At 41.4% G+C, this 20,500-nt stretch overlaps 1 protein-coding gene across 3 annotated transcripts in view; it reads left to right on the forward strand.

Moving 5' to 3' along the window:
- The first annotated feature begins 638 nt into the window (after window positions 1–638).
- Window positions 639–20,500, forward strand: part of BCKDHB (branched chain keto acid dehydrogenase E1 subunit beta) — a 203,995-nt gene continuing 184,133 nt past the window's right edge. For all 3 annotated transcript variants that reach the window (XR_007152504.1, XM_047860702.1, XM_047860701.1), the window contains exons 1-3: window positions 639–876; window positions 13,553–13,630; window positions 15,298–15,366. Coding sequence is in view for 2 of the 3 variants with exons in the window: in XM_047860702.1 (XP_047716658.1) it covers window positions 681–876; window positions 13,553–13,630; window positions 15,298–15,366 (343 nt within the window). In the remaining variant the exon portion in view is untranslated. The remainder of the gene's footprint in view (window positions 877–13,552; window positions 13,631–15,297; window positions 15,367–20,500) is intronic.

Genomic DNA, 20,500 nt, shown 5'->3' on the forward strand with positions numbered 1-20,500 from the left:
ATGCATCTGAATTCCTACTAAGTGGGTTTATAGGCTGAAATCTAAGTTTATCTCTCCAACTATCCTCTAAATCCTGAAAAACAAAACCAGCAAAAATGTATACATGCTTATTAAGAATTCAAGGAAGATATGAAAAAAGAGCGGAAGCTTTGAGCAGTGATTCCCCCAGTTTTCTGAAACCCAAAACCAATAACCAAGGCCGATCAGTAACCCTTTACATCTTTTACTTATAAAATAATACAGATAAAGAATAGGAGAGGAGAAAAAAGGTTGCATTTTAAAAGAAAGTATAAATCTTAAAATGAAAAAGTTATCGGAGGTAACAATGCAAATGACATCAGAAAAGAACAAATCTAGGACTGGCGAGTCACATTACAGACACGCCTCCGCGTCCCGAGCCCACGCAGCGACTTTGAGAAGACTCCACCTTCAGGAACAATTTCATTGGAGCTCACCTGCCCGCTCGACCCCACCCCGTTTCCTCTGCCGCATGCGCACTACAGGCAAACGCCTGTGGCCTCCTCTCGTCACCTTCCCCACCCCCGAATTCCGAACTCGGATTGGCCTATTTCATGGGTCCGCCCCTTAGACCCAACCAATGTAGAAGTCGCCTCGGTGCTCCGCCCTCCCTGCCGGCAGTGTGCGGCCGCGTAGCTCGCAACCCTGGGCTGCAAGTGGGGATGGCGGCGTTTGCGGCGACTGCGGGGAGGCTGTTGGGGCTGCGTGCGGCTGGGACAGAGGGACGGTTGCTTCGGCTGCGAGGCGCGGGGCTGCAGTGGGCCTTGTTGCAGCCCGCCTCGGCCACTGGAGATGCGGCACAGAGGCGGCAGGTGGCTCACTTCACTTTCCAGCCCGACCCGGAGCCTCAGGAGTATGGTGAGCTAGGGGCTGCCCTGTCTGCTCCTGGTGCAACCCCAGACTCCCAGGCCTGTGGGCGCCTCTCCAGGAGTGCCATCCTGCTCGTGTCGGCGGCGGCCGGCAGGCTAATCTCCTTGCGTCTTGGTGTAATTCGTTCCCTGCTTTCTGGAGCCTCCCTACTATAGGGTTTGATTGTAGTTTCCACCTCGCTCTATTTTTGTGACTGAGCAACCCACGAGAGAGCCCCTCAGAACCCTCGAGTTGGGTGAGAGGGCATGCCGCGGTCTGGAGAGGCCGAGGGTGGAGGGATGGTGCCCAGGGAACCCCTCCTTTTCTCATTTCTCCATCCTCGCTTTCTCAGCCGTGGCCCTAGGTGTTGTGTGTTTGTCCGGAGCTGGGCCATTAACTACAGGCAGCGGTATTTAAAAGAGAAATTTTTTTCTTCTTTTTAAAGTGTTCTTTTATTACTTTTTTTTTTTTTTTTGCTTTGGCAGAGAAGAGGAAACGGAAGGATTAAGTAATTGAATTGATTTTTCCCAAGGTCTTAAAACAGGTTGTTCTCAGACATGGGAAAGAACCCAGGTTTTCCATTTGAGCCTAGCAATGAGCCTGTGCTGGACTAGGCTGCCATTTAGCCAAGGAGCAGGTAATTGGTGAAGGTGACTGGAAGAGGAGGCCACTAGCACTCTCATTGGTAGGAAGGGCGCTAGCAAACTCTTCACAGTATGACAATTGCATGACTTTTACCATTTCTTCTGCAAGTTTTATGTGATCTCTGAAAGATCTAGTGTTTATTATCAGAACATTGGGAACATTTACCTTTTCTTTGTCTGATAACTTCTCACATGCTAGAGTGATATTTTTGGAAGGGTGTCTGCACTTGTGAATAATAAGTGTGAACATATATTGAGTGCTTACTGTAGGCAGGTACTATGCTGAAAAATTTACATTTGTTCTTTCATTTGATGCTTAGCACAACTTTTAAAAGTGAGTAATGTTAACTGAGGTCTTGACATAGTTTGTCCAAGGTTACACAGATAAGTTAGCAATAGCTTCTGCTTTGGATTTTAATTATTCAGATTCTAGAGCTTCCATTCTAAACAATTGGGTATAATGCATGTAGAAATAATTTACTAAGAGGTGTCACACTTTTGTGAAACAGTAGATACCATGGTGAGTAGCAAGTTTTTCTCACCAACAAGATGAACCTTGAATTCTGTCTTCAAAGCAAAGAAACTTTAGCCTAATACTTAAGGAATAGAATACAGTTCTTCTTCATCCCCCACCCCCCTTCCACAACTGTGAAATTACTAAAGTCCAGGTAGAATGATAATCATGTTTATATGTTTGTTCTTATTATAAAAATAATAAACACATGTTACATTAATTTGGACAATAGAAAAAAGTAAGAAAAAGTAATCTCACCACCCACTACTATTTGTAAGTACTGCTAACATTTTGGTGTGTATCCTTCCAGGTATTTCCTTTCAGTTTAGTAGAATTAAATTTTCCTGTAATTGTAGTTGTTTTTTTTTTTCAATATATGAAGTTTATTGTCAAATTGGTTTCCATACAACACCCAGTGCTCATCCCAAAAGGTGCCCTCCTCAATACCCATCACCCACCCTCCCCTCCCTCCCACCACCCATCAGCCCTCAGTTTGTTCTCAGTTTTTAAGAGTCTCTTATGCTTTGGCTCTCTTCCACTCTAACCTCTTTTTGTAATTGTAGTTTTAATACAGATACAATCTGCATTCTTGAATCAGAGGTATTTTCCTGTATTATTGCATAATTTTCATAACCTTCTTTAGAAGACAGTGTGTTCCGTGGAGTAGAAACACTGTAGTCCAGTGGTTGAAATCTTGGCCCTAGAATCAGATTGTCCTAGGATTGGTTTTGGCCCTGCTACCTATGCCTTTGGACCACTCACTTACCCTCTATAAGCCTCAGTTTCTTTGTTAAGTAAGGAGTTACTAATAATACCTACTTCACAGGTTGCTATGAGGAGTAAAGACGATTTTGCACAATGTACACAAACCCAGTTTTGTCTGCTAAGAAACACTCATTAAGTGGAAACTTTTAATAATTACCATTATGCTTTTGTTTTACACTTTTGCAGTGTTATAAACAATGCGGATAGAAACGTTTGTGGATAGAAACGTTTCATGTATCTTTTGTGTATCTGAGATTATTTCTTTAGGATAAATTCTAGGGATGAAATTTCTGACTCAAAGATATGAACAGTTTAATGGATTTTTAATGCATAGTTCAAATTATCAGTTTATATTTCCATCTGTGTGTATAGGAGGGTGAATATTGGGTGTCATGATAAAATCATGATTGTGCTGTGATACTGTGATTTATAATAAGAAATACATATTGGTCTTTGTCCCCTTTTCCTGGCACAGAGCTCCTGAAACCTTTGAAATTTCTTTTGATGAGAGTAATAAAGATGTCTTGTTATGCTGATGGTAACTTTTTTGGAAGCTCCTTGTTCATCTAAGGGTGGGAGGTGGTCACTAGAGGAGTCAGTTGTGAGATTGGAGGGTTGGGACTTTCAGTTCTGGAGGTTCTGGAGGTTGAATGCATTTGATCAATCATGCCTATGTAATGAGGCGTCCTGTGGAAACCAAAAAGGATGGGATTTAGAGAGCTTTTGGGTTGGTGAATAGGTATTGGGTGAATAGAGGATTGGGGATAGTGGCATGCTCAGAGAACGTGGGAGCTCCATACCTTGCCCTATGTATCTCTTACACCAGGCTGTTCCTGAGTTACATCCTTTTATATTAAGCCAGTAATCTAGTAAGTAAAATATTTCTCTGAGTTCTGTGAGCCATTCTAGCAAATTAATTGAACCCAAAGAGAGGGCTGCTGGGACCTCCAGTCAGAAGCACAGGTGCCGACCTGGATTTGCAGCTGGCCTCTGAACTGGGAGGTAGGCACAGTCTTAAAAGGACCGAGCCCTTAATGTGTGGGATCCGATGGTAGCTCCAGGTCAATAGTGTCAGAATTGAGGTGAGTTGTAGGAGACTCAGCTGGTGTTGCAGAATTGCTTGGCTGTGTGTTAAAACACACACACACACACACACACACACACACACACACACACACACAGGAATTGGTATCAGAATTGTGTGTGTGCACACATGCTTGGATATTATGTGCTCACAGCATTTTGTTCTAATATATATTTGTTTTATTTCTATTAAGGAATAGTTACCAGATATTTGTTAGCTATATTTCTTTTTTCTTATGAATTGGATGTTCCTTGTTTTTGCACATTGAAAAATTTGTATGCGTAATAATCTTTTTCTATCAATACTGATCCTATGTACCATTATTGAACAACTGCTATATTCCACATGTGTGGTGGACATCAGTCTATAACCCTCACAGTAACCTTGTGACCTAGAGAGTATTATGCTCATTTTGTAGATGGGAAAATTGAAGCTCAGAGATGTTAGTGGCCTGCCCAAGTCTGAGTAGTGGCAGGGCCAGAATTTGAACCCAAATATGTCTACCTTTAAAGTCTCCCACACTACTGTTGTGTTAATGTTTTGTATATTAAAGATATTAATGAAGATAATAACTCTTTGTCTTTCGTGGATGCTGCAAATAGATTTATTTTTAAAATTTTGGTTAGTTTGACACATGATAAAGACTGCTTAAATAGAGTGATGGGCAAGGTTGACTCTGAGGAGGTGACATTTAAACTTCACTGTGAGGAATGACAAAGGAACTACCTCCACAAAGACCAGGGTAGAACAGTCTTTTCCTGAAAGAAATAAGGACAAAGAATGATGAAATCCCTGAGGTGAGGTAAGCTTGTTCACTGGTGACCGGGGAAAGCCATCACGGCTGGGGAGATAGGCAGTTCTCAGAAAGAGGCAGTTCTTCACGGGTAATGAAGAGTCCTCTTTGTGAGAATGAAGGTCTTCTTTCCAGTATTAGAATTTGTAGAGAAGCGAGCAACACAAGTAAAGAGAGGCTAGAAAGCCTAGGGTTTTATGAGGAATGAGAAGTAGTGATTTTGTCTAGAGGAAAAAGGGGAGGGGTAGAAATAAGTTTGGAAAGCCAGAAAAAAGTTGGGGGGGGGGGCGTGGAGAAAAGATTGAATGTGGCTAATGTAGCTGACACTGTGCCGAGTGCATTACACGCAGGTTCAGATTTTATTCTGTGGGCTGTGGAGGGCCGTTGATTGTTTATAGGCAAGAGAGTGACTTGGTGTGTGCTTGAATGAGATTCTTGGGAGAGTTTATAGAATTGATTAGGAAAGTAAGGAGGCAGAGATCAGTTAGAGGGATGTTGTACTGTCCATGAGAGAGGATGTAATTGTTTAAACTTGGGGAGTGCCAATGGGAATAGTTGTGTTTTCGAAGGAATTGGCTGCATTTGGTGCTGTTTTGCCCGTGGGGGCTAAGAGAAAGGGGTATCAGAGATGACTTTGCCATTTCTAGCCCCGGAGGCTGAAAGGATGGTAGAGTAGTGGTATCACTCAAACAAATGAGGGATACTGGGGGAGAGGAGAGTGGTTTTGAAGAGAGGATGACTTAGGTTTGGATATGTTGATGGGATGTCTTAGTCCTTTTGGGCTGCTGTAACAAAATACCATAGGCTGGTGGCTTGTAAACAACAGTAATTTATTTTTCACAGTTCTAGAGGCTGGGAAGTCCAAGGTCAAGGCATTGACAGATTCTATGTCTGGTGAGGCCCCGCTTTCTGGTTCTCAGTCAGCTGTCTCATCACTGTGACATTGTATATAATGGAAAGAGTGAGGGAGCTCTGTGGGGTCTCTTTCTAAGGGCACAAATCCCTTTCAGCAGGGCTCCACCTTCATGACCTATTCATCACCCAAAGCCCCCCCCTCCCCTCAAGTACCATTATATTGGGGATGAGGTTTCAACATATGAATTTGGGGAGGGGAACACAAACATTTATTCTATAGTATTGGCAGTGTTGGCAGAATATAGCATCCTGAGGTCGGCTAGTCTGAGTGCTAGTCTGGCACCAAAACAACCATGTCAAAAGTTGGGACCTTTGAGACTAGATAATTCTCTTCATATCTCTTTTCCCAGTCTTATCAGAATTGCCCCCAACTGTGTCCTTCCTTTTTTCTCTTCCTACTGTGTTTCCTTATTCTTTATCATTGCTCATCCAGACCTCTCCACGGCATCCCACCAAATGATAATGATGACAGAAGACACTTTTATAAGAGGTCACCTGTACCAAGCACTATTCTGAGTGCCTTACATGTAGCAATTCGTTTAATCCTCATATAACAGTGCTGTGGCAGGTATCCTATTATCAACCATATTTTACAATGAAGAAACTTAGATACAAAGAGGTTAAACTTCTACTTCTTGACACTTGGGTGATGGGTATTAAGAAGGGCACTGGTTGTGATGAGCACTGGGTGTTTTATGGGAGTGATAAATCACGTGAAGCGAATATGACACTGTATGTTAACTCACTGGAATTTATTTTTAAAAAAAAATTTTTTTTAACATTTATTTATTTTTGAGACAGAGAGAGACAGAGCATGAACGGGGGAGGGGCAGAGAGAGAGGGAGACACAGAATCGGAAGTAGGCTCCAGGCTCTGAACCATCAGCCCAGAGCCCGACGCGGGGCTCGAACTCACAGACCACGAGATCGTGACCTGAGCCGAAGTCGGATGCTCAACCGACTGAGCCACCCAGGCGCCCCAACTCACTGGAATTTAAATATAAACTTGGAAAAAAAAACCCCAAACTTCCCCAAGTGACACTATCTGTACGAGGTGAAGCCAGGCTTCATTTTTAAGTAGTGTGCTCAGTTTACTCTAAGAGGCCATGCTCCTGAGCACTCAACCACACTGTCTTTTGCGTTATTCGTACAATTTCTTCACACCACACTTTGCCCGCTCTTAACCCTACCTCAAACCTGGCTTTCCCCAAATTTGTTGCATCTTTTGTGTCTCATTTGAACAGAGACTCCTGTCCTCCTTTATTACTGTTATTTACCCACCTTCAAGTTTCTTTACTTATGGTCCAGGAACTTGCTTATTAGTTTCTCACCTCATCCCTGCACCTTTTTTTCATTTCCAGTGTCCAACACATTGATTCAGTAATTCTATACACTACTCAGTGTTCACCCAGATAAGTAAGGTCACAATCTGTCAGCATACACCATTATTACAGTATTATTGACTGTATTTCCTCTGCTCTATTTTTCATCCCACTTGTACTCCATTTTTGCTATCATTTGGGAAATTGCAACTTTCTGGAGGCACTATTGCACGGAAGCTGAGAGCTGGGGTTCTTGAGTCAAACGTGCCTAAATTTGAGCCCCACTTTACAACTTAGGATTGTAAGATTGGCCGGGTTTATTAGTCTTCTTAAGCTTTCTTTTCTTCATCTGTTCTGCCTCAAAGCATTGCTGGGGGGACCCAGCGAGGTAAGTCATGTAATTATTGGTGCCTGGTACTGGTTGTGCTAGATTCGGTCTCCCGATAATAGAGTAGATGCTCTTAAATATTTGACCTTTGATAGTAATCATCTCGCCGAATTCCCACACTGACCCTAGACATTAGACATTATTCCTGTTTTATGGAGTAGGCAATGGAGTGTCAGTGGTTAAGTAACTTTCCCAATGGCCTCACAGATTCCAGGCCAGGCCTGCATGATTATGCCAGTGTGTGTGCTGCCTTCATTGCTCTGTGTTGCTCCCCAAGAACACATCTGGGCCTCTCCCTGCCCCTGATTTTAGACATTGTGTGTATGTGTGTAGGTTTCTTTATTCATTCTGTGCATTTTAGTTTTCTTCTGGCTGCCAAACTTTGTGCTAGGTGCTTAGCACAAAACACAAATGTGGATATGGACCTGTCCTCATGGAATTTAAATCTAGTGGGGGAGATGGACGAAAAATAGCAAGTAAATGCATACTTAAATCAATCCCAATTGCAATGAATGCCCTGTAAGACATGTTCACGTGCTGGGAAAGAGAATAATAGAGACCTAACAAGGCCCCTAAGAAGAGGTTAGTATTTGACCACCCTCTAAGCGATCAGGAAAGAGTATCCAAGGAGGTGTGAAGGAGGTGCCAGGCAGAGGACCCAACATGCGTGAAGGTTCTGACGTAGCAGGGAGCTTGCTGTGGTGGAGCTGAGAGAAGACTCAGGTGGTGAGCCTTGGGGACAGTGGTGCAAAATAGGGCTTTTGAAGTGAACAAGGATGAGATCAAGCAGGGCTTTGTGGATGTGATGAGGAGTAGGGCTTTATTCCAGGTGCAGTCAGAGAACTTGGAAGAATTTTGAGCAGAGGAGTAACATATGACGTGCATTGCTTTTTAGGACTTCTTATAGCAGCTCTTTGATGAATGAGGGATGAAGGAGTAGAAGTGAGGAGGTGGTACTCTGGTCTGAATATATCATTTCCCCATTACTATGTTGAAGCCCTAATCCCCAGTGTGATTGTATTTGGAGATGGGGTCCTTGGGAAGTAATTAGGTCATGAGGGTGGAGGCTTCGTTAATGGGATTAGAACCCTTATAAGAAAAGACACAAGAGAGATTATCTCTCTACCTTGTGAGGATACAGCAAGAAGATGGCCTTCTGCAAACTAGAAAGAGGGTTTTCATCAGGAACTCACCTTGATTTTGGATTTGGCAACCCCCCAAACAGTGAGAGATAAGTTTCTGTCGTTTAAGCCACTCAATCTGTGTGGTATTTTGTTACAGAGGCCAGCGCTGACTAAGGCTGTTAGGAGATGTTTTTCAGAAACAGGAAAGACATGATGAGTTCTGGAATTAGGACATGGTTGGTAGTACTAGACTTTAAGCTATATGTTGGAAGTAGTATATTTGGAAGCTGGATTGGATGGATTGAATGTAAGGAATGAATAAAAGGAAGACATTCAAGGATACTTCCTCAATTTCTGGCCTGGATGCTTGGGTGGAGGATAGTGCTGTTTGCTGAGATGCAGAAGACTGGTTTTGGGAGCAGACATCAAGCCTTCGGTTGTGTGCTTACTGAGTTAGAAAAGCCTGACACCCGAGTGGGGAATTGGTGATGGTTGGATATAAATCAGCAATCCAGAGGAGGAGTCTGGATTAGAGATACTCATTTGGGAGTGACCAGCATACAGAAGAGTTTAAAAAGCTTTTAGAGACTGAGGAGAGAAGTGTCCAGCTAAAGGGAGGGAAACAACTGTAGTTTGTTATACCATGACATGAGTTACCAGGTGCCCTGAGATGGGGACCCAGGGCTCCTAGCCATAGTTTCTTTAACTTTAAGGTTTTCTTAGGTCCTCCCAATGTTGGCCTTCGGTGGCAGCCCCCTCCCCCTTTACTAGCATCTTAAAAAGGCATTTGTGTTTATAGATCCCTCATTTATATTTTATTTTTTAAGGGATTCTTTTTTTTTTTTTTTCAACGTTTATTTATTTTTGGGACAGAGAGAGACAGAGCATGAACAGGGGAGGGGCAGAGAGAGAGGGAGACACAGAATCGGAAACAGGCTCCAGGCTCCGAGCCATCAGCCCAGAGCCCGACGCGGGGCTCGAACTCACGGACCGCGAGATCGTGACCTGGCTGAAGTCGGACGCCTAACCGACTGCGCCACCCAAGCGCCCCATCATTTATATTTTAATATAAAAGGTCCTGTCTCTCATATTTCAATGTTCCATGAAACTTACTTTATGGGTTAGAGTTTGGGAAACCCCATAGTAGGGATTAGAGTGGGTTAGAGGTACATTTCTGGCACATAGAAAGGGATTCCTGAAGAACAGGCATCTGGAGGGGTGGAAGTTCTGTTGGATGAAAATAGGTAGTTTCTTAGGCATCTTTCCATTTTACAGTGTGGTTAATGCCAGATTATGCCACTAAAATCATCCATCATGCTTCAACAAGCGTATACTGATGGTCATGTTTGTGTTAGGCACTAAATGCTGAGGTTTCTAAGGAATATGACATGAAAATGCTGTAATACACATCAAGGACTAGGCAGCTCCAAGGAGGGCCAGTGCTGAATGTGCTGGCAGAAACTTTGGTTTCTGAAAGTAGACCCTAACTTTCCATATCATAGCTGTGTATTTTTTAAAAATGTTTATTCTGAGAGAGAGAGAGAGAGAGAGAGAGAGAGAGAGAGAGAGAGAACATGAGTTGGTGGGGGGGAGAGACAGAGAGAGAGGGAGAGAGAATCCCAAGCAGGCTCTGTGCTTACAGTGCAGAGCCCAACGGGGGCTCAGTCCCACCAACCACGATGACCTGAGCTGAAATCAAGAGTCAGATGCTTAACCGACTGAGCCACCCAGGTGCCCCCATAGCACCTGGGGGATCAGGATCTAACTGATCAGGATCAGTTTGTTCAGGATCTAACTACAAACATACTTACTGTTAAACATGCCCTGCTGTTGACCTGATTTATTTCTAGAGACTGCTCCTCGGGCACTCATTTGCCATTTTTGTCTTACATGCTCTAGCTGTGTGGAAGGCTTCTGTCTTCAATGCTACTGCATACTGAGTAGTTACTCAGAATAACTGAAGATGGCCATAGCAGTATCACTTCTGCCTCATTCCCCTGCTCCTGCAGTCTGACTTTGAATTGTAACACTGGTAGATGTTTTATCCTACTGTATTTCTTTCTCTTTAAGCAGTCCATTAGCAATATGCTTTGTAGATTTTATCTTTATTGAACCAGCCTCAGATGTTCATTTGTGTGGTCGTTCCACAAATATTTATTGAGCACCTGCTACATGTCAGACATTGTTATGAGCACTAAGCATATACCTCTGATCAAAAACAGATAGGAATCCCTGACCTCTTACAGCTCATGTTCTATTGTGTTCCTATTGTATTCTGACCCTGCATTACCTGCCACTTTATCTTTGCAGCAGTGGTGGTGGCCTACTTTTTCACATGCTCTACTTAGGATAATTTTGAGTGAGTAGCTCACTTCTAGCCATAAAGCTGTGTCTTACCAATGGGTGCCCATTAGCTTGTATCCTTGACTAGGGAAGTTGAACTGCTATGTATATTTTTGTTTTGTTATAACTTTTTATCTGGGAAAGAAGAAATGTCAGTCTGGTTTAGCAGCTTTTTATTAATATTGGTAATTGCATGATTGGGCAGCAGTGTTGAATAATTTTTAAGTGCTCATAGTTACATGTGCTACAGGCACATACTTTGTCATGAGGAACCATAGGCATGTCTTACCATGGTCTTTAATGTAACCTGTAGGAGAATAAGTAATTCTAAGGGAAATAAATATTTAAAATGATGTTACCTGTGAATAATTTGTGATTTCTTCCTGACCCATTCACAGACCATACTGCCACTTTAAAAATAATTGGGAGTAGATGTTACTATATTAAAATTATTTAAATCTTTTAAAAGCATCTGGTAGAATAGCAGTTAATCCAACCCCCTAAAATTTTGAATGTATTTGAAAAATATTCAGGAGTAGACGTTTTTGTGCTTACATGGAAATAAAACCTTTAAATACTCTTATACATTGTTTTCATACAAGATGAGTCAATTCTTGGTGGTAATTAAGCAATACTTTCCAGATTTACTTGGTATGTTTTTTTATTGTTAAAGTCTTTGCTTTCTTTGTAACTAAAACTTGTTGAATAGCGATGAAATAAGATGTCTCGGAGGCATTCAGGATTAATTAAGATGGTCAGCATACTTGAAATAAATATCACCTTAGGTGTTTAGGCATTTTTATCCTCCTTAGCTCCTTAGCTATGAAAATCATAATAGACAAAAAAAAAAAATCTGCCTTTAGGAAATGTATGAAATGGGAGAAGGAATGGGAATATCATGGCAGTCAGAAAAAAAGTTTGCCCTAAACCATTATCATCTGATGCTGGGTACCAATAAGAGTTTTTATAGAATGGAGAAGGATTTAAGGCAAGCATCTATTTAAATGATATAGCCTTAGCCTGAAGAAAAATAAATTTTGAAGTTATCACAGACATGTGGTTTGCTTATGTATCCTTTGGTGTAGATGGCATAACAATACTGTACTTTCTTGAATGAATTCCCATTATCCCCACCAAAAATAAGAGTAGAAACAGGACTTTATTCTTGGCACAGATGGCAGCAGGGCATTTTTGAGTGGATATTGCCAAGACTTGGAGCCTGGGCATTCAGCAGTGTGGAAGGGGTCAGAGCAGTTAAGAGAAGGTTGAGCGTCAGTGGATATTGGGAGATGGAAGATGTCATAGATCAGAGCCTGCTGTGGATCCAGGCTGGGCTTGGGACAAAGATGAGTCTTTAAGAAAAGGGTGAGTGACCAGCATGTGTCATGGCCAGAGCGTTGATGGCAACAGCACTAGCTGTTGTGACCCACATTGTGAATTAGATCTTGGCTTTTGGGACACAGCAAGTTACCAAGGAGTACAGAGGTTAGATGGGACAGTAGTCAGGGTAATTAGCGGTATTCAAGGGATTTGCTAGCAGCATGGCTAGCTATGGGTTAACGTGAAGATGGCTTGTGGATCAGAGAAGATTCAGGCAGAAGCCTCTCTCCATCCTGAAGAGTACTTTTGGAGAGGAGCTGACCTAAAGTTCTGGGATGTCTGTAGATCCTGGGCAGCACCAAGACTTAAAGCTCTAAAGTATGATGTTTCTGAGTTCCAACATTTGCAACTTTATTAAACAAAGTTTTCTACCATTCAGAATAATGCCAAAGTCAAGATGAAGGGCATGGAAAAAGTCCAGATTCTAATAATAAATAACTCCTATTTGTTCAGCACTTACTGTGTTTGGGCACTGTTCTAACTTTACATGTATTGTTACATTTAACCATCCTATCTGTCTGTTTAGGGAACTAGAAGTTGGCTTGCAGAGAGTCTACTTGAGCAGTGAGACAGTAGGAAGGACCAAGTCTGGTGTGTTGAGGCATGGGATTATAGTATTCTCTAAACACCAGCCTTCCTCATTGTTTTATGGCCCATGACCATTTGCTGTTACTGGCATATTTAACACGTGCCTTGAGTCACGTGTATTTGTCAGGGATTTATACACACACACACACACACACACACACACACACACATGTAATGTTTATATACTTTTGAGAGAGAGAGAGAAAGAGAGAGAGAGAGAGAGAGAGAGAGAGAGAGAGAGAGTGTGTGTGTGTGTGTGTGAGTTGGGGAGAGGCAGAGAGAGAAGGAGACACAGAACCCGAAGCAGGCTCCAGGCTTTGAGTGGTCAGCACAGAGCCCAGTGCAGGGTTTGAACCCATGAACCTTGAGATCATGGCCTGAGCTAAAGTCAGACGCTCAACTGACTCAGCCGTCTAGGTACCCCTAGGTTTTATATTCTTAATATCTGTCCAGAATATAATCTCAGACCACTTTCACTCTGGCTGGTTATCTTTTCTGGCTTTTATTTATGGTCTACACACACTTGGTGACTGGATTATATTCATTTTTCCTTTTTTATACTTGTTTTTAATTGTTTAATATGTGTCACTTTTGCTTCGTTGTCAAGCTCCGAAGCCTGTATTGCTTTTGTGATTTCTACAGAACCAGCATCATTGTGAATAATCCAATAAATTCACATAGTATATTCTATACTTTCTTTTCTACGTTGATTTTAATCATGTTGTAATCAACTGTTAAGAAACTGGTTATTTTTAATATACTCTACAATGTAGGAAATGTTACTTAATTTTTTTTTTTTTTTTTTTTTTTTTTTTAATTTTCACAGGGCAAACTCAGAAAATGAATCTTTTCCAGGCGATAACAAGTGCCTTGGATAACTCATTGGCTAAAGATCCTACTGCAGGTAAAATTCCTTTCTGCTTGACTACGGTAGCTGTGTTAATTCAGAATCAAAAATTTGCTGGAAATGTTGAGTCTGGAGCTCAGTGGTTAACATTATACTTACCTGAAAATTTTTAAAAGATCTGATCAAATGATTAAGGTTATCAGATCATGCTATTAACACATTTTTTAAATTAATTCATGGTGAATTAGTTCTGATGTATATCTCACATCCTCATGTCAACTTTTTCCCATAGTATGTGTGGTTTTGATATTATATTAATACTTTCTGGATTAATACCTACTGGGTACTTCTGTTTCTCCAGCATATAAAAAAATGGGAAGTACCACTTCATTCAGATTTATGAATCTGTTTATGAAATGAAGATTTGATTCCATGCTTTCCTTTGAAATACATTGTCATTCAACTTAAGATATTTTGGAAATAACTGTAATAAATAGCTTATCAAATTTAATCATTGATATAAAAACAGTTGTCCTGCTGTATGTTTTCTAAATTTGATTGGCTTTACTTATATGTATTAGTATATATAAATATATATATATTTGGTATACCTTGGGCTTCCACTTGAAAATCCCTAGTTTTTATTATTAAGTTTTTTAAGTGTTTTATCATTTGTTTTTGAGAGAAAGACAGAGTATGAGCAGGGGAGGGGCAGAGAGAGAGGGAGACACAGAATCTGAAGCAGGCTCCAGCTCTGAGCTGTCAGCACAGAGCCTGATGTGGGGCTCAAACTCACAAGCTGTGAGATCATGACCTAAGCCAGAGTCAGACACTTAACTGACTGAGCCACCCAGGCGCCCCTGAAAATCCCTAGTTTTAAGGTCAAGTGAAGAACAGGTTATTTTGTTAGGAGGAAGTAAGAACTATAATAGTGGATGATTAGATTTTGCTTTGTTTGAATGCTATCTGAGAATGATCTTGAGTAAATAAGGGTGAATTGTTTCCTTGAGGTTCACAGAGCTGGTCAGGTGCATATATAGGAATAGAATTCACCTCTGTGAACACCCATTTTTATTTTCTTTGCCTTGCTCACTATGTCCCACCATACTTGCCTCCTTTTACTTGATATAAGTCCTTTTCCTATTTGTGACTGTTCTCTCAGCTTGAGATATTTTTCCTTCAGCCCTTCAGAGTGTTGACTTTTATTATATACCATATATGAAAGAAAACAACCACTGGCCAGACACTCAGGAGGCTGGAGTGTGAGTCATAGTTCTGCCTCTTGCTTTCTTTCTGACTTGTCAAGTTACTTTACTACTTCTCTGGCCTCATTTTCTTCATGGGTAAAACAAAATGACATCCTAGATTGGTGGTTCTTAATCAGTTGGGATGATTTTAATCCCCCTTCCTCCTCTCATGTTTAACAAAGTCTCCAGACACTCTTGGCTGTCAGGACTGTGTGTGTGTGGGGGGCAACTGTCATCCATGGGATAGGGGGCAGGGATACTGCTGTATATCTACAATGTATAGAATAGGCTGTTACAAGAAAAGAATTATCCAGTCCAGAACGTCAGTAATGTTGAAGTTTAGAAACCTTATTTTAAACCTTTGATCTATTTCTGTTTTCTGCTTTAAAATGTAAACATTGAAATTACTTATTTTTCATTGTTAGTATGATTTAGGGATTATCAAATAAAATATGTTCTTTAAACATTGTTTTTCAGTAATATTTGGTGAAGATGTTGCCTTTGGTGGAGTCTTTAGATGTACTGTTGGCTTGCGAGACAAATATGGTAAGTTAACATCTTTATATATGAATAGTATTCCTGTATAAATTTTATTTAAGTATCTTGAAAATAGAGAATATTCCTGTTGAATTGTTCGCCATATCTTTATTGTATAAATAGTTGTCGGTTTTGTTTTTGCATTTGTTTTTTTCCATCCATAGAATCCTTTGGTCTAGAGTTCTTCCAATGTGTTCTAACTGTAGCATCCCTGACCTGGTTCATATTACACGTATTATGGATGCCAAAATAATCGTAGTTAAATGTATTGTTTATTATGTCATTCAAATCCAGGAAGCTTTCATCTCTTACTACTGCCTACCTTAGCCATTTTCACTTCCATTGCCTCTAGTTCAAGATTGTGCCTGATTGGTCTCTGTTAATAGATTTCATCTTTTATTACCTGTACTAATCACGGTTCTCCAGAGAATTAGAAGCATTAGGATATATCTGCATAACTATATATATGTGTGTGTATATAGGTATTATATATGCATCTATATCTATTTGTATGTATATGTACCTCTGTATATTTATAATCTATGTCTATACCTGTATCTATATGCCTTTACCTATATCTATATTGAGAGAGAGAAATTTATTTTTTAATGAATTGACTCACACAGTGAGGGGGCTGGCAAGTCTGAAATCTGTAGGGTAAGCCAGCAAGCTGGAAACCCAGGCAGCATTTCTGTGTTGCAGTCTTCAGGCTGAATTTCTTCTTGTTTGGGAGACCTGCCTCTTCTCCCAAGGCCTTCAAATAATTGGGTGAGGCCCATCCGTATTATGAAGACTCATCCGCTTCACTGAAAGTCTACTGATTTAAATGTTAATCACATCTAAAAAATACTCTCATAGTAATATCTACGCTGGTATTCGACCAAATAACTGGGCACCATCACTTAGCCAAGTTGACCCATAAATTAACGGTCCCATTATCCTTCCAGATATTTTACCTCGGCTGATCAATGCCTTTTGCTTGGCATGTGATTGATTTCTGTCTATTGCTTTCACTTACTTCATTTGACTCAGACTTCAAACTGTTAGAGTACATTTTGGCCCACCCCAGCACCCCTCACTCCTGCCCTGCCCTGACTTGCTGTGTAAGGAATGTATTTCAACTCCTTATTGTTAGGGGTGACGTTGAGGTGATTTGACTTCATTCATTTCTTCTCTGAGTCTTAACTGATCTGGAAGTCAGCAAAGCACTTATGTTTAGGGGGAGGAGTTGACTCCTACCTTTCTTCTTACCTTTGCCACTGCCCTCTGAAGCTCATGGGTGCATGCAAGTAAGGAGGGAGGGTCTTTTCGATATTTTTTTCCTAATTGTTGTTCCTTCTTGTTCTACTCTTCTCTGAGGTTATATTATATTTGGATCCAAGATACCATGGCATGGCCCATCTTGTTTACCAGGAAGTCCTTTTCTCTTTATAGCAGGTTTTGATTTTCTGAGTCCTGTCCCTCTGTTGTCTCCTGTTTCTAACAGCTGTTTAGATTTTGAGATGGTTGGGCCAATCTCAGCTACCTCACACTATCTCAATTAGTTCCATCCAGCGAATTCAGACTCCAACAAACTTTAGCTCTTAAAAAAAATTAAAAACCTTTAAACATTTGATTTCAAAAGCAATGCATATGCATTGTAGAAAATATGGAAAATATAGAAAAGCATAAAGGAGAACATAAAAATTGTCCATACTTCTAAAGTATGAAAAAAAACAATGGTACTCATCTTGATGCACACACTTCTAGACCATATTTGAATATATCTGAGTATATTTGCATATAGTAAGTAATGTTTAAAACACAGAATTATACTTTTGTTTTCTTCTTAGGATTTTCAGCTCTATTTACATTGCCCATCAGTTCTTACATGCTGTTTACTTTATGCACTGGAGCCCTTAGCGCATTAATTATGGTTGTTCTAAATTCCTGGTCTGGTAATTCCAATCCCTGCCATGTCTGGTTCTGATGCTTACTCTGTCTCTTCGAATTGTGATTTTTGGTTTTTGGTTTGCCTTGTAATTTTCTCTTGATAGCTAGACATGATGCCCTGGGTAAAAGGAATTGCTGTACATAGGCCTTTAGGGATGCAGGAGTGAGGTGTATGGGGATGGGAAGCATTATATAGCCTTGTGATAGGTCTAAGTCCTTTATTGAGCCGATGCCTCTGGACTGTGAACTTCACAAGTGTTTTTTCTTCCCTGTCAGGTGGGACAGGATGGATGGAGCTGACTAGAGTTGGCCATTTTCCTTTTCCCATGTCAATTACAATAATTATACATACCCAGCAGATTAGGCTCTAGTCAACTGGTTTCACTTGAGGTCAGGCCTTTTTAAGAAGGGGGTGCTGTGGGGCACGTGGGTGGCTCAGTAGGTTGAGTGTCCAACTTTGGTTCAGGTCATAAACTTGCAGTTTGTGAGTTCAAGCCCTGCATTGGGCTTGCTACTGTCAGCTCAGAGCCCATTTCGAATCCTCTGCTGCCCTCACTCTCTGCCCCTCCCCTGCTCATGCTCATGCTCTCTCTCAAAAATAAGTAAACATTAAAAAAAAAAAAAAGAGAGTGCTGTGGCAAGTTTCAAAATGGCTCCTTGTCCGCTTCCCCAGCTGGAAGCAACAGGGGATTTTTCTCCGATGTTTATCAGAGCTCCTGGAGGAGAGCCTCATAGAACTGTGGAGGCCTCTCTCTGACTGGATTCCTTGGAATTTTTAACTCTCAGACTTGTACACACGGAACCTCCATCAATTCCTCAAGTACAGTTCAAGTTTTCCTATCCTGGCACTGGCTCTTGCAGTGGTTTTTGCTCGTCAGTCTCTGCTCTGGTAAGTCAAGATTCCCTATATTCATCTGTCTGTCTCTTTAGTCTTGAGGACAACAGTTTGCTCTGTGTCGTCCCTTGCCTTGTGGGCAAGAGTTGTTGATTTTTTAGTCTGTTCAGCTTTTCGCTTGCTGTTAGGACAGAGTGGCTACTTCCAAGCTCTTTGCATGTGGAACTGGAAACCAGAGGTCAAATTATACTTTTGTTTACTTAGTCTTGTCTACATCTGGTGTAGCTATGCTTCTGAGCAGATTCTAGCCCTCACTAGTCTGTCTTGCCTTAGCCAATGTGGTAACATGCCGAGCGCTTGTTTAAGCTGGCGAGTCTTCTGTTGGTTGTCTGCCAGGTTCTCTCTCATCCATGGTGCTCTTCTCACTGTACCCATTCTGTCTGGGGCATTTCATCCACGTCCCCCGCTACTCACACACAAGTGACTTCAGATTTTCTAAATCCAGTCTAGACCTCTGGCTTGGGCTTCAGATCTGTGTATTCATTGTTCCACGGTACACCTTCACCTCAGTGTTCCAGCCACTTCAAACTCAGCATTTCCAAACTCCGGTTTTCAAACTCCACCTAGCAAATCCACGGCTCCCACTGCATTTCCTGTCTCAGTGAACATACCACTATCCATTCAGTTACCTGACCCAGAAACTGGGGGAATTCTAGTCTCTTCCTCCTTTCTCATTCTTCACCCCCAGTCATGTCCTACAAATTCATCTTCACAGCTTGTCTCTGATATGGTCTCTGTATTCTTGCTTCCCTGGTCTGCTTTCAGATCCTTAATCCTCCCTGCTTGGACATTTTTACTCCTTTTCTTAGCAATCACCCTCCCTCCAGTCCCTACTTTGCTGTGATAATTCTAAAAGGCACATTTCTTGGTGGGATGTACAAAAGACTGAGCTCTACCTACCTACCTAACCTCATTCATTGAGGTTTTTTTTTAATTCATTTTTTTTTAATTCATTTTATTCTTTAAAAAAAATTTTATTTTATGTTTATTCATTTTTGAAAGACAGAGAGAGACAGAGCACAAGCAGGGGTGGGGCAGAGAGAGAGGGGGACACAATCTGAAGCAGGCTTCAGGCTCTGAGCTGTCAGCACAGAGCCCGACGCGGGGCTCGAACTCACGAACCGTGAGATCATGACCTGAGTCGAAGTCGGACGCTCAACCGACTGAGCCACCCAGGCACCCCTAATTCATTTTATTCTTTACCCATATTGAATTGCTAGATGTTTTCTCTGAGCCTCTGCCTTTTGTTCCATCTCTCTTCCTTTGCACACACCATTTGGATCTTTCTCTCCCATCTGATTACTTGGTAAGCTCCAATTTTGCCTTCAGAAGCTTCCTCTCTGGAGCTCTTCCTGACCCTCCCAAGCAAACCCAAGTGCTAGTTTTCACTGTTCAGATTTCATGTTTTTCACATATTGCAGGTTGCGTTGCAGTTGCGTCCCTACCAGATCTCTGCAGCAGACAACTTCAGGAAGGCAACAGATATTTAAGTCATCTGTGCATCCCTAGCTCCTAATATTGTGTCTGGCAGTACTTATTAAGTGAATGTGGTTCACCTTCTCACCAAGACAGTGGCCTATTGCCTGGGAGAGGGGATTTCCTTATCTCCCTGTAATGATGTTGGTTAGTCTGATTGTTTTTCTTTTAAAAAGGTTAGGGGCGCCTGGGTGGCGCAGTCGGTTAAGCGTCCGACTTCAGCCAGGTCACGATCTCACAGTCCGTGAGTTCGAGCCCCGCGTCGGGCTCTGGGCTGATGGCTCAGAGCCTGGAGCCTGTTTCCGGTTCTGTGTCTCCCTCTCTCTCTGCCCCTCCCCCGTTCATGCTCTGTCTCTCTCTGTCCCAAAAATAAATAAACGTTGAAAAAAAAAAAAAAGGTTAAAACAGGGAGAAACTCTCACTTGAAAAAGTCCTCTACTCCTAGAGGGCACCTGCAGATTTATGTTTCTACGACAGGGGGTTGAGCTAATTAAGGGCTAGCTTTTTTAGCTTTATTGTCAGCAGGTGCTGTGAGTTTTTCTAAGCACTTTAGGACTATGACTTGAAGTTTTGAATAATTCCAGGTTGATCAATGTGAACAATTAAATCACCAGCTCTGTGTAATGAGAAGGAGTGAGCTTCAATTTTTAAGAGTAAAGAATAAAGGGAATGCTGGAGAGAAATATATTAAAATGGAACTTTTTCTGTATTAAAAAAATGGCATGTATCTTTTAAAAATAATTCTCTGCCCTTTTGAGTACAGGCCAGGGTGTTTAGCTATACAGAGGCATGTTTGTATTTTTTGAAGTTAAAAGCATTTGTATTTAAAAGATTATATTG

Source organism: Prionailurus viverrinus, chromosome B2 (genome assembly GCF_022837055.1).
Source record: "Prionailurus viverrinus isolate Anna chromosome B2, UM_Priviv_1.0, whole genome shotgun sequence".
NCBI lineage: Eukaryota > Metazoa > Chordata > Mammalia > Carnivora > Felidae > Prionailurus > Prionailurus viverrinus.